Below are 14,715 nucleotides of genomic sequence, written 5' to 3' on the forward strand. Positions count from 1 at the left end.
TTCATAGTATTCAAGTACCAGTCGAGTTACCGACCTGGGATTGATGTGTTCAAAAGTTCGTATTTTCCCAGAACTATCGTAGAGTGGAATTTGTTATCACAAAGCACAGTATCTTATCTGGATAGTTTCAAAGAACGCTTGCAGATACATGTAGATGTGCAAAAGTGACTGATCGTTCAGTGTAAAATAACCAGCTTCTGTCGCACCGCGTGCCTGTGATGCTGGTGTGTTACGCCGAATCAATATAATGATACTCTCATCAAGCCAGTCTTATCCATAACCACGGCAGAGATGTACACGCAGGTACAGTCTTGTCATCAGATCTGTGACTTCAAGGTAATTTGAGAAGCTAGAGCTTCAAATGTCCCTGTTGGAGTTTTAAAGGTTGAACCACTACTACACTGTACTTCCGCAGGAGGTCGGGATCTGGTACATCTTCCACGATGAACCGACCGGGCTGTCTGCAGGGTCCCTGCCCCGCAAACAAGCCGAACGGACCCCGTTAGGACGGTTCTACAACAACAGAGTGCATTCCAATGCAAAGGTAAAGAACAAACTTGTTGTTTCAGTTGTCTCCCTCCAAGTGTATCGTTGAATCCAATCTTTCCAGAATGTTTTGTTTGTATCTTGCCTGTTGTCTTCACTTATCGCAGCGAGGCTTCATGATAGACGACCGCGTGAAGACCACACCAGCTTCTGCCCGGGCTCCTCAAGAGTATCTGTCTCTAGGACAAGGACAAGGGTACTTGAAGTATTTCTCGAATTGCCAATTAAATTGAAAGCGTGTTGTGTTGGAATAAGCACTGGCATGGTGCGATGATAAAGCTAACTACCGCTGCATAAAGGCTGACTTTTAAAATGTTGCACGCCAAACCGTTACATCATCATCTGGTCGTGCTGGTTGCTGGCTGAACACGAATGGACTCTCTCCCTCCATCCAGCCCTATCCTCCATAGATTTCTATACTCTTGGGTAGATCTTCCACTGAGCAGTAAGCGACTACCCAAAGCTGATGTAGCTACGTTTTATATGGTCTTCTTACGCTTGCACGTTCGTTTCACTTCTCCTAAAATTAATTACTTCTGCAAGCTTGTAAGTCACTGTCTAACCGCTCTAGCATTCATCATAATTTGTTTGACATGACCATCACGGAAATCCATTCTTCTTTAAATTTTTGGAAGTCATTTTTCGAGTTGACAACAGACAAACAAACAAATAAACACTATTTTGGCTGTTCTATGCTGAACGCTTCCTCCATCACCACACTGCAGGTACTTCCCCCACCAGAACGCTGACCTGCAGCAGCCGCGGGAACCCGCCATGATTGAAGGGCTGATCGCCTACAAGAACCTGAACGGCGAATGGATCAGGGGCGGGGATATCTGGCACGATAGATGCGCGTAAGTACTGCAATCTGCAAGTAGACAACTTTCAAACGCTAGTTCACCTTTAAACGCGGGGTAACCTATATCCGTTGTTTTAAGATCAGGGTATGTATATGGAGTAGACGGACAGTGGTTTCATCTGGTAGTATTGCAGTTTGAAACCACTGTTCGTCGACTTGCACTCCCGAAATACACATACTAATTTCAATCTATGAACTCACGGTAACATCAATAGTCTTATCTTTTGCATTTGTCCATTTTCTAGGTTTGCTGACAACGGCGTGGGTCTGACAATGGCAAGGTAAGCAAGAAGTCCGCCCGCTTTTTATGGTTTCATATTTCCTCATCTTACACACAAACAGATATTAAAAAGTTCAGGAGAACTAGAAACAATGGAAGAAAGTCTGTTTCTATAATTGATTTGAATTCATACAAAAAGATCAATCGTTCTACATTACCCTACATACACAGAAAGAGATATACACACATACGCATACGCACACACATACACACAAATACACACACACACACACAGACACACACATTCACACATACACGTAAACACGTGCACACACACAAACAGACACACAGACACATACACAGACATACATACACATGTAAGATGTAATGTAGTGCACATGTATGTTTTATTTTGCAAGTTCGGGATTTTTCCCCAAAGACGTTGGTGGAACGCAGCAGATCTGGAACAGCATTTTTATCGGAGAGAGCGCAAACGTCGGCACCATGAGGGGGGCCAAGGCGTGGGGTATGGGCGGGGTCCGGGCGGTGGAGAGGAGTTTTCCTGACACAACGTAAGAACTTTCCAACTTATTTAGTCCAAATTCCTAGTTTACAGCATTCTACGAATTCCAATCAATCCTACATGTGGAGGTCGTCGTATCGTTACAATCACCCAAAGTTGATTTGTGATTTTCACATTCTTCAGGTATTCTGCTGTCATGTGACATTCCGCAAATTCCACAGGAGTGACCGGTATCATTGTCGTCACCTTCCAAAGAATCGGTCGAAAACTTGTACAATTTTTGTGTTTAAAACCCACTCCACCTAGTTTCTTCGACGTTCTCGCATGGGAAGTGGGTCTGTAGAGAATGCGTTTGGTGAGACCTTATTGAACACGCCATTTAATTTGGTAATATTCCATTTAGACTAATTGAACTGTTTGGGGCCTAAAAACAGTTCGGTGTTTTTCTTTGTATTTGTTGTGCTAGGGTCTTTCCAATGCGAGGTCTGGACTACTATGACGGTCCTACTCTGGCTAGAAGCTGCACGTTTAAGAAGTACGCCTCTGCCCCGGAGTACGGCCGCTACAGCAGCGCCATCGGCTGGCGGCTCACGAATGACTGGCACATGTCACCCAAAAACAACGCTACCAACCTCAAGTTTGAAGATGTAAGCGAATCCATTTTCACTGTATTTGAACTGCAACTACTGTAACCTTTCCTTTGGTGTTTGTTGAACCTATCATATGGATCCGGCTGACATCATTTTTTTTTCTATCATATTCTATTCACATATATTTTGTGAGTACAAATATATTAGGCTACAAGCATGATGCTTATGTAAAGCCTTCTACTCAAGACATAAGAATAAAACAACAGTAAAAACCATAATGTCAACATACATGCGTAAGAGAAAAATGGAGAGCAGAAAGTAAACGTAAACTAGACAAGTTGGTTCTATGTCAATTAAGAGAATCTACCTCTTAATTGACATAGACAAACAATGACTAAAATTATGAATAATGCCAAAGATGTTCTGTGCATGCGAAAGTGACGAGGACTTTTGCAGCATCGAAGAACACAAAGTATGGTAATTGAGTTGCGAGGTGAGATTTTACTTGGCACGAATGTTCTATGGGACAGAGTCACAAATTCCTGGTGGAATGATGTCTTGTATATACTGTGGTGCTAAAGCCACTCATTATTTTCCAAAAACATCAGTGAATTTCTTGTCTTCTTCTGATAGGCTGGTACATCTAGAACTTTCCATCAATCGACTTCCACGAGGACCCACCTCGCCAAGTACCTGCTTACTCATCTGTCGGACAGGAGAATCCATCACTTTTTATCAATCCGGGCCGAGAATTATTACCCTTTGGGGGCCCCCAGACTTTGATCTTGACCATGAATGTTGTCACAATGCTGCAATGGCGTTATTGCTATATCACGTTCACATGTATTTTCAATCTACTTATGTCATGTCCAGACTACATATCTACGTATTTAGACCAATACATGTGTACTGCTCTAAAAAGTTTAACTTGTATATTGCACTTTGCCAATTATGCTCACATTCCTGTTCTTATGTAGTATAGAACTAAGACGAACGCCATTGTACACATTTATCTATTACCGTTGCCTTACATTGTACCATGTACAAATGTCATGCCATAACTACTGAGTTCATTCAAGGCGGTTATATCACCTCCTTGGTTCATTCATTCTTTCATTCATACTTCTTGACCCTGTCTTTCCTAAGGTGCAAACCCGCGTCTTCACTACGGGAGAAAACATCCCCTACATGTCAAACGACAGGGATGGAGACAAGAACCAGGTGTTTCACGACTTGGACGGGAGCGTCACGGGCTACCCGGACACGTACGTGGTCAGGCAGGACAACTACATGGTCAAGAACCCCGGATGTGTGGACAAACCGGAGTGGCGAGCCAGTATCTGCAGCGGAGAGTTGGCACAGGTAGGGTCAGAAGTGACACGTGGAACATGTGAACCGGCGATGCTTCAGCCAGGGGATCTAGCCGGTAGCGATACTTTGGTGTGGTGCTAAAACCAAGGAGCTTTTATATATCTGATATAAAAGCTACTTGCTAAAACTGATCGGAACGGCCTGGTGCACCTTATTATTATCACCTTCGCCAAGAAGGCTAATAAATGTCTTTAGTACCGTTTGTGTATCTGTGGGTCTGTGGGCGTCATAACTCAAGAAGCCGTGGATGGATCTTAACGATACCGGAAAACAAAGGTCTACTAGCTATCAACGGTACTGCAGCGAAACATCTGATTGGCATATAATAGGCTCATGTGACAGGCAGGAAGTAGTGTGGGGTTGGACCCCTATCGACCTTTTCTGGAACTGCAAGTGCCGATTGTGTGAAAGTGTGAAAGTGTCGATTGTGTGAAAGTGTTACTCTCCAAGCAGAGGTTTAATCGCGCAGATATAGTAGTAGTCGGGCGCCGATGTATTTTTCCGACTACTGCTATATCTGCGCGATTCAACCTCTGCTTGGAGAGTATGAAAGTGTGTCGATTGTGTGAAACTGTGAAAGGGAATAACTCATGAAAAACATGCATGATACATCGCAAAACATTATTTGGTGAAGGTAGGAGGTAGTGGAACTTGTGATTGTAGGAAACCAATTTCTAAAGCAAATGTATTCGTCTATTTTCAGAAAGAGCATTCAACGAAAATACTTTAAGTTAAAGTTTAAACTTTGCTTTGTAGCGAAACAAACTTTAGCGAACTGAAAATGTAGCGAAACTTAAAGTAACCATTTCATCATTCTAAATTTGTTCATCTGACTATGGCCTTGAACAACTGTATGATATAGTAGTTAGTACAAATGTGTCTAGGCAGGAATCATACTACTCCGAGACATTCCAAAAAGGAAACGAAAATAGTTTCTCCATGGAAAATTAGCATTTCAAATTCAGAGATTGACACGAAAGGTCGTTACCAGTGTCTCAATAAACATCGTATGCTGTCTGAAACGTGTGGCCGTTTAAATTGCTTGATTAATAGTTACCTTGCGTATCTTATTACCTGGATGTCTAACCTTCATCTACGAATAGTACGATATATCAAAATACAACATAACATCTTTGCTGAAACCACGTGTTTGAAGAGGCTTGGGTCAGGTGCCCTGTCCCCTTATTTTAAGAACCATTATGGGATAAGAACGTTTACTTATCAAAAGATTTGTTAGAAACAAAAATGATCCTCGATGTTTTTGCCTCCACACGTACGTCCACACAGGTACTCTTTGTTGCCAAGCCAGCGCTGCCCCGGACCATGACCATAGTCCGTGACGAGTACCCTGACCAGCCCATGACCATGGCGGGTGCACGGGAACTGGTGACCAAGTTCTACCAGCCTGTGGTGACGCTACAGCAGTCATACACCATCCACTGGGACACACGCGCTCCAGAAGAGGTCACCATTTACATGTTTAACTTTGACAGGTAATCCAACTCTTCATTCCGCAGCCTACTGAAATATCGTTTTTGTCTAACAGAAGGAAGGGCCGAAGTTTGAATGTTCAGTACAAGTCTCGTCAGTTTCTCAAAACTTTCATCTTTGACTTGTTTCCAATAATGCTGACAAAGTTACTTGCATATTTCTAATAGTGCTGACTCATTCACATAATACAAATGGCGATTTTACCCCCAAATACCCTCAAACTATAGTAAACATTCCAAGCGCACTTTTTACAACAACGATGTCATTCTTTTTTTTTTTTTGCAACATCGATAAATATATGTGACAGCCATATACTAGTATCTGATATATTCTACGCGATTTAACGTGTACCCCACTCTGGCTATGTCTGAACAATCTCCAAAATGTTTCTGCCATTCCCTGGCTCCGGTAGCGGGGAATGGGTGCGGCTGGGCCTGTGCTATCCCCCAGGAACCACGTTTGATGTGAAGTACCAGCACGAGCGGCGTGTCAACAAGAAGGTGATGTACGAGGAGGACATGTCCCCGGTGTCCAGTCTGGCTGATGTGGAGGCCGGCAGTGGAAAATTCTTCTACTTTGAAGAAAGCACCGGGTAAGCTAAACTTTTCAGATAGTATACGTCCTTGTGGACGTTTGATGATGTAATGGGAAGCTGAGGACCTAACAAAATCAACAGACGTTCAGTATCATTATGGGCCAAATGATTTTTTTTACTTCACGAATCATGCCAGTTCATGCCAGTCCTGAGAACTATCTTGCGTTTTGGTATGTTTCTAGATAAGCCAGATACTCACTTAATCACCAGCTGCAGTAACTCTGGCGAAATCTGAAAGCCTTTATTCTCAGTCTGTAGATCAAGTATACCCATGCTCGCTATTGTAGACGTGTTGGAGATATGTTTCAGCCTGCTGTTCCTGAAGGCACGTGCTCAGGAGGCCCGTAGTGGGGATGACTACTGCTCGGATGTGGGCTGTGAGCGGATTGTCATCACCGCCACCATGACAGGGAACCAGCCCAGCGACTGTAGAGCCTCAACCTACCCGAAGTACAGTCTGACTCCCACACAAGCCGTCCCCATGTCCAGCTTCATGAGTATTGTCCAGGACTGTTCCGGCTGTGGGGCTCAGGTGAGGCCATGCTTCATCACTTGTGAAACTACGTACGGTTTGGTTTGGTTTGATACAGATCTCCATTAGTGACTGATATGTCACAATTCTTCCTGGAGTCCGGGTGATTTGTAGTGAATCACCAATTCTAAAGGAAGGATTTGCACCATCGCACACCGCACCATCGCACGTGTGGGGGTTCTTTAGCGTGTGTGGGGTGTGACTCTCCCCCAAAACGGGACCTCCATTTAACGGCCTATCCTAGGGACGACCATACTCATTTTCACCTGAGTAAAGTGAGGAAAGCCGTGTAAAGTGCCTTTCCCAAAGGCACAAGATCGGTGACACGGCATGATTCGAACTCGAGACCTCTCGGTCCCGAGCCAAACACGCTGCCGCTGTGCCACGCGATCTCACGGCTTACACACAAACCATGCACTACAATGTATTTCACTCTTCACACTTCCCAGATTCCTAAGTTCCCTGTACTTGTAGGAACCCATCATCTTCGACGCTGCCCTGCGGTTCCTGGAGGTGACAGTGGTGTCTGCTGGTTGGGAGGAGCTACAGCTCGGCCACAGTCCGTACATAGAGGTACAGCAGAACATAATGTCATCTCAACTTGAAAGTTCATCTGTGTTGGTAGAAGTCATTATTGAACTAGTTTAACTGTAATATCCAACACAAAAATTGGACTCACCAATTGAACAGCACCAGTCTTTGTCAAGGAATGAACAATCCACTGACGTCGTGACGTCACGAATCACCTGATCATTCAGTCTCACTAGACAAAGTTAAAATCTTGGACATAGAACCAGACTTTTTCGCAAGAGGGATCAAAGAAACATCAGAGCTTTACAACCATCCCTGAACAGAGACGGTGTGCGCCATAGACGTTCGGCAACCTACGATCCACTGCTTACTGAGTCACGTGTTCTATCTGCATAATGTGACGTCACGACAGCAGTGGATTGTTCATTCCTTGACAAAGACTGGTGCTATTCAGTCGAAAATTTGAGTGAGTCCAATTTTTGTGTTGGATATTACAGTGTAACTAGTGTCATCTCATCTATATTCATGTAATTGTTAATCCTCAAAGATCGTTATCATCAGAATGATTAAGACTTTGACGTGGAAGGTCCCACATTAAAAAGGTACATCATCATTAATGTGTGGAACTCCTCCCCCTTTCTGTTAGCCCGTATGACATGTACAGCACATCCAGCACCAAACATGTCACTTCTGAATGTCCTCTCCCGACCACAGATTAACGGAGTCCGCTATGACCACCGTACGCGAGGGTACCTGGTACTCGGTGTTGATGCAGTGTCCGGTACAATCACCCACCAATCCACGTTCAACACACACAGCTCCAACACAGACATCGACCTGAGAATGGCCAACTTCATACGCAACGATATCCCCATAAAGTAAGGACGTTGCCTAATATCATAGGGAAGATTGTTACCTCAGCCAATATGGTTATGTTTTAGCCGCTGTTTGTGTATGTGTGCAATGTCATAAGTTGTTGAGCTGTTGAACATAAGCTGTTGTTGATGGATCCTTGTGATATTTCGAAGGTAGGTACAGGTTGGGAACTGGAGGCCAAATTCTATATTAGACCCCCTAGCTAAGACACTGCTTGTGAATATGCTATGATCGATTTTTGAGTGGTAGATAGGTTTTGGGGCATAGAATAAGTGGTGGTGTAGGTTTGGGCTCTCTAGCGGCCTTTTTTAACTGCAGGGACCAATTTTGTTCCAGATTTTGAAAGAGAATTGATGGGTCGTAATCATTCTTTGTATGAAAATAGCTTGATTGATGATTCACGCAATTATGCATTATGCAAATTTGCATGTAATATGCATACGAGGGGTGATCAATAAGTTCTCGGCCCCACCTAGAAATGATAAGCACAACTCAAATTTTGAGGCACAAGTTCATAGTATGAAGCCTTTTATCAATATCCTCCAAATTACAAATCAATGGAGTCATTACTTTCCAGGCATTCGTTTTAGAAGAAGGGTGAAGTGTGATCAATTTGACCCGAACACCTCAGGTTGCAGATCAATTGTCCACTTTTTTTCGTTATCCCTTACCTAACGTTACTGGGTGTCGCCTGCAACGTAATGATCACAATAATTTGAATTTTGGTACACATTTATATAAGGCTTTATACATGTACGTGAAGTTTTCAATAAGTCCTCGGCTGTACCGAGAAATAAAAAGCACAGCTCAGATTTTGAAGCATAGATGTCAAGTATAAAGTCTTATATAAATATGTACCAAAATTAGAATTATTGTGATCATTACTTTGCAGGCGACACCCAGTAATGTTAGATAAGGGAGAAAATCGTTGACAATTGACCTGACCTGATGTGGCGGGGCAACTTGTGCTGCTGGAAGTCAGACACCCAATTCTTTTTGCTTGAAATAGGAAGAGAATCAGTATCAAACATTTTGGCAATGTCTTTTGTTACTTTACGGCATTGGGAACTCGACCCACACATCTGATCACAATTCACACCACTTTTTTCTCGCCACTTACCTTCTGATTTGCAAAAAATGAATGTCTGTAAAGTAATGACTTCGATGATTTAAAATTTGGAGGATATGGATAAAAGGCTCCATACTATGAAGTTGTGCCTCAAAATTTGAGTTGTGCTTATCATTTCTAGGTGGGGCCGAGAACTTATTGATCACCCCTCGTAATTAGGGAGGAAAGTTTATAAAATCGCTACATTCCATTATAGGAGCCTCACATGTCATATGTATTTGAGAAAGAGAAGGCTATCAATAGATATCAATTTTGTAAATCAAGACCTAATTTGAAAATAAATAAAATATTATTATTCTATTGTACCAAATGATGGTAATACCATTCATGCAGCATTTGGTAAGTTAAGGTAAACATTGTTAGACATAAATCTTGTAAACCAGGACAATTTACATTACAATCTATCAGGAAATCCTACAATAGCCTTTTTTTGCTACGAGGAGACTTTCATACTCTTAACACCTTTTGTCAACTGGTATAATTTATGCAAATGACGACCTTGTTTGCATAAGTAATGAGAATGATTTACAATATGTCACACTCAAAACATCCTTTGGCAAAGTTATGAGGTCGTGGAACTCTAGATAATATGATACATATCATACAATTTATGCAATCATGGAACTCTAGATATGATACATATTATACAATGTATGTAATCATGGAACTCTAGATATGATACATATTATACAATGTATGCAATCATGGAACTCGAGTATACAAACTGTATTCTCTAGATCAGTTGTGACAACAGCACAATACTAGACGCTAGATAAACACAGCAAACATTACTGTGATATCAAATTTGTAGTTCTCGCGTTCTTGTTTGAAGTTCCATAGTGGTGGTGTCTGTGCGTGACCGGTCCAGTCGCTATGCCCAGGAGTGTCTGGTGGCCCTGAAGGAGATAGGGGCAGCCGAGCCTGTCGCCACGGATGACAAAGGTGTGATAACCACTTGTAATGTCTGTACATTGGGACAAAACCTGTTTTAGGAAATGAGCTGTGTGCTCACAGCGAAGGGGCTGCATGCTCGGCAAAGGAGCTGCGTGATCACAGTGAAGGGGCTGTGTGCTAGGCAAAGGAGCTGTGTGCTCAAAGCAAAGGGACTGCATGCTCGGCGAAGGAGCTGTGTGCTCACAGCGAAGTGGCTACGCGCTCGGCGAAGGAGCTGCGTGCTCACAGCGAAGAGGCTGTGCACTCGGCGAAGGAGCTGTGTGCTCACAGCGAAGGGGCTGTGCGCTCGGCGAAGGAGCTGTGTGCTCACAGTGAAGGGGCTGTGTGCTAGGCAAAGGAGCTGTGTGCTCACAGCGAAGGGACTGCATGCTCGGCGAAGGAGCTGCGTGCTCACAGTGAAGAGGCTGTGCGCTCGGCGAAGGACCTGTGTGCTCACAGCGAAGGGGCTGTGCGCTCGGCGAAGGAGCTGTGTGCTCACAGTGAAGGGGCTGTGCGCTCGGCGAAGGAGCTGTGTGCTCACAGTGAAGGGGCTGTGTGCTAGGCAAAGGAGCTGTGTGCTCACAGCGAAGGGACTGCATGCTCGGCGAAGGAGCTGCGTGCTCACAGTGAAGAGGCTGTGCGCTCGGCGAAGGACCTGTGTGCTCACAGCGAAGGGGCTGTGCGCTCGGCGAAGGAGCTGTGTGCTCACAGTGAAGGGGCTGTGTGCTAGGCAAAGGAGCTGTGTGCTCACAGTGAAGGGGCTGTGTGCTAGGCAAAGGAGCTGTGTGCTCACAGGTTTTGTCCCAATGGTCCTTCATATTACGTCTGTCTTCTGCAAGGACATGCTTCACTTCAACCAATCAAATGCAACTCTCTTAGAGAAAAGATTTGAATCTTCCATTCTAGTAAATGGTCACAGAAATCACCCCTCAGCAGCTTTCCTTGAGACTGCAAGCTTGTTTTTGTCTTGAAACATTTTTAAACCTCCCTGTTGAAACAGAACAGGTCAAGAAGGGATAGATCGATTTTGATTTTCTGACACAAGTAGTAAACTATAAAAAGTTTCTGAAAAATGATAAAACTTCAATACATGCAACACATGTAATTTTTGAAAGAAGTGATTTAATTTTAATGAATTCATATGATTTGTGCTCATTACATCTTGCTAATTAAAACCTTCTTTACATAATTAGTGAGAAAATACTATACTAACTCAATTGTAAATTGTGACAGGTGCAATTAATGGAAATGTGAGAATTTTATGTCACATATCATCATTTCCCCACAAAGCAAGCTTATGACATTTGAGGAAGGGATGGCTATGAGGTTCTGTCACTTGTTTTCTCTGTCTTACTGCAGGTAATTTTGCGATGGTTGGTTTCAAGGGGACCGTGTGGCCGAGCTGGGTCCAGCAGGTCAACCTGCCGTCCGGTCAGGGTCCGGCACAGATCTACACCAAGGTTCCTCTCATGGGCTGAACTGGTCAACTGGAACGAGTGGTCTTATCGACCAATGGTGGCAGTCCATGATACTGAATAAAACATGACTCAGATCACATGTCAGCAACCTCCTGCTCTTTTTTTTGCTTTCTTCTATATAAACATATATCAAGAGAGTCCATTTACCATGTCAGCCATGCAATTATAACAATATGGCCCTATCATATCTAATTATGGGGGCAAATCTGCTGGAAGGGAGTGGAAAAAATACAGATAAAGTGTGAAAATAAGCTTCAAGTTAATATAATACTATGAACCAAACACAACAGAAAAAGTTTGGTTTTGTTGATTTTGGTTGATATCTCTGTGAAGATATTAATTTCGCAGACAGCATGAGTTCTAGTTTCTTGTCCCTAACAACTAGCTCTACTTCTAAGGAACAGCTCATTTTCACAGCATTACTAATACTACTCAGGATGCCTCATTGTATGATTCCGCTTGATGTGCTGACCACTGTCGCATTGACTGGAGTGATCATGTCACGTAGGGATACTGCTGATGACGTTATCCAATCCTGTTTAGGAATAGCAGCTATCCCTAAAGTCACACAGCATGTGCCTAACAGCTCTATATTATACAGCTGTCCCCTTCCCAGACAGGACAACTAGCTACTTCTCATCATGTATCATATTTAGCAGCAGCATCCCTAAAGTCATCATTACTCATTTACTGTCATTTCCCAGACAGCATGAGCTCCAGCTCCTTCTCCTTGTGTCTCACAGCCCTACTGTTCAGGAATAGCAGCTGTCCCTGAGGTAAGAAGTGGTGCAGGATGGCCGCCACCCTGTCCGCTTTCTGTAGCACCTCCTCAGGCTGGGTCAGCACTCGCAGGTGCTGTCTCAGCAGTCGGAAGATCTGAGACAGCGTGGCCGCGGCTTGCTGACGGTTCTCATGGTTCTCACAGACCAGCGCCAGGCCACAGTTTGCAGCTGTCTGCCACACGGTGAACACTTTTGTTCCAAATGGTTCTCCAGGTGGCATTTGGAAGATGCCTGTTTGTGGAACTACAGCCCCCTCCTGGGAAAGATGTCTCCTGACCTACAATACAGAGAGAAAACAAGAAAAAGTCGGAACAATGTATGGTAATCTGTTTATAGATGGGAGTTGAACTACCTGTATATAACAACTAAATTAAACGTAATCTAATAGACTAAGTATATAAGTGTCATACTGTAAACTGCTTTAGGAAAGTTTGGCATTGTGTCCTTTTGACAAGAAATTGTATACAAAATTTGCCCACATAGGCGATACGAGCACTGACTGATAAGAGAAATTGTTCTTTTCCTTTTTCTCTCAAAATTTACTTAATACATTATGTATGTAAGTCACAGGCTTTTCGAGATTCCTTTATTCCTTTATGATGATTACATATGATGAAACAAATGGCTTTTTTTTATTCTCCTGTCAATTTGACAGATGAGCAGGCAGACAGGCATTTACCTGTTTGCCTGACCTGCACATGACTTTTTATGGTGAAGAAGGGGTGTGCAATTCCTTCTCCACCCTCTCGTCTACTGGAGCACCAAGTCTCACAGGGACAGAACTGTATGCCACGTGTAAGACGGCTTCAGCAGATGCAGCTTTGTTGTTCGGAATATCCATCTCCTAAGGTCTTCCGATCAAGGATGTAAGGGATTCCTCCTACCTCCGACTCGTGTAAGCGGGTGCGTCATGCCAGAACATGCCCCCGAGGCCTGTCTCAGCCACATGGCCACAAAGGCCTGCCACTGCCACTAGCCGCAGCTAGATACTCATTTGCACCTGAGTCAAGTGAGGAAAGTCGTGTAAAGAGCCTTTCCCAAGGGCACAATATTGGTGGCACAGCGGGTTTTGAACTCAGGACCTCTTGGGCCTGAGGCGAACACGCTGCCGATTAAGCCACGTGGTCTCACTTTGGCTTATTAATATTGTTAAGTAATAGGCCCCATTCATAATAAGACGGTTTGCAGATCAGATTTCGAGCTGAAACCACCAAAGCATGATGTGGCTCTGAACGGTTGAAGTTACATTGTTACCTAATTTGCGAACCCGGTCTGCCTAAACACCACAAACGACCCAGAAACACCACAAACGACTCTAATATGCAGTGTATATGGGTCAAAGACCTTGTGTGGCACTCTGGAGACATTGTTTATACATTTATGAATTTAAAAAACGCAGTAAGTCCTACGTATTCACCAGTTATTTCAAGTTAGTCCGCTGGTTTCAAGATGGAAGCAATTCTTGACCGCCATTTTGGATCACCCGTGCTAGTGGTCTGCATGGGGAAGTTCTCGATACCTTCCTTGGTTCCATAGACGACATGGCGATAAAACTGTGGAGGCTGTTGGTTCATAGATTATAGCACACCGCAATTCTATCATTGTCAACTTATAAAACTTGTATACTATTAAAGTGACTTTTTCAGCCTCAAATGCAAGCAAGCACGATCCAACATGGTGGCCAACAATTTCTTTAATCTTGAAACCGGACTAACTCAAAATAACTGGTGAATATGTAGGACTTGTTGCACTATCTTAAATTCATGAATGTATAAACAATGTCTCCAGAGCACCACACAAGGTCTTTGACCCATATACACTGCATATTAGAGTCGTTTGTGATCGTTTGTGGTGTTTCTGGGTCGTTTGTGGTCGTTTGTGGTGTTTAGGCATACCCCGCGAACCACCCCTGGTAGGTAGCTTCGATGTGGCTCAGGCGACTTGTGACTCTAGTATGAGCAAAAGTGTAGCTTGAGGCCAGCTTAGTTTGCATATTGACCCGGTCAGTCACGTGGCCATCTAAAAATTTTGTATTTTCCACGCCAAACCAGCTTTGCTGGTACATGTATATATTGCAGATCCTATGGCAGACACGCTACTAGAATTGGAGAGTTTGTGTTTGAATATATGAGGAGACATGATAAAAGTCTATAACGATTGGTAACAGTTATAGACACCTGCTTTAATACATTAAACTATTTCACTAGAATGGGAGTAGCCAGCAGGTAGTCTCCCAGTCAGCACTGAGGAGACCACAGA

At 43.6% G+C, this 14,715-nt stretch overlaps 2 protein-coding genes across 2 annotated transcripts in view; one reads left to right on the plus strand and one right to left on the minus strand.

The window, feature by feature from the left end:
* The window catches only part of LOC118404521 (cell surface hyaluronidase-like), a 22,994-nt gene extending 11,290 nt beyond the window's left edge, over nt 1-11,704 (plus strand). Inside the window, exons 12-25 of the mRNA XM_035803649.1 lie at nt 416-544; nt 654-742; nt 1,272-1,400; nt 1,651-1,686; nt 2,045-2,197; nt 2,615-2,795; nt 3,885-4,100; nt 5,397-5,602; nt 6,013-6,192; nt 6,505-6,727; nt 7,202-7,300; nt 7,973-8,136; nt 10,096-10,205; nt 11,556-11,704. Of these exons, the coding sequence (XP_035659542.1) occupies nt 416-544; nt 654-742; nt 1,272-1,400; nt 1,651-1,686; nt 2,045-2,197; nt 2,615-2,795; nt 3,885-4,100; nt 5,397-5,602; nt 6,013-6,192; nt 6,505-6,727; nt 7,202-7,300; nt 7,973-8,136; nt 10,096-10,205; nt 11,556-11,674 (2,034 nt within the window). The 3' untranslated portion in view covers nt 11,675-11,704. The remainder of the gene's footprint in view (nt 1-415; nt 545-653; nt 743-1,271; nt 1,401-1,650; nt 1,687-2,044; nt 2,198-2,614; nt 2,796-3,884; nt 4,101-5,396; nt 5,603-6,012; nt 6,193-6,504; nt 6,728-7,201; nt 7,301-7,972; nt 8,137-10,095; nt 10,206-11,555) is intronic.
* LOC118404524 (AP-5 complex subunit sigma-1-like) overlaps nt 11,307-14,715 on the minus strand; it is a 4,984-nt gene continuing 1,575 nt past the window's right edge. Inside the window, exon 2 of the mRNA XM_035803653.1 lies at nt 11,307-12,733. Coding sequence (XP_035659546.1) covers nt 12,368-12,733 — 366 coding nt within the window. The 3' untranslated portion in view covers nt 11,307-12,367. The remainder of the gene's footprint in view (nt 12,734-14,715) is intronic.

This window comes from Branchiostoma floridae, chromosome 17 (assembly GCF_000003815.2).
Source record: "Branchiostoma floridae strain S238N-H82 chromosome 17, Bfl_VNyyK, whole genome shotgun sequence".
NCBI classification, from domain to species: Eukaryota; Metazoa; Chordata; class Leptocardii; order Amphioxiformes; family Branchiostomatidae; genus Branchiostoma; species Branchiostoma floridae.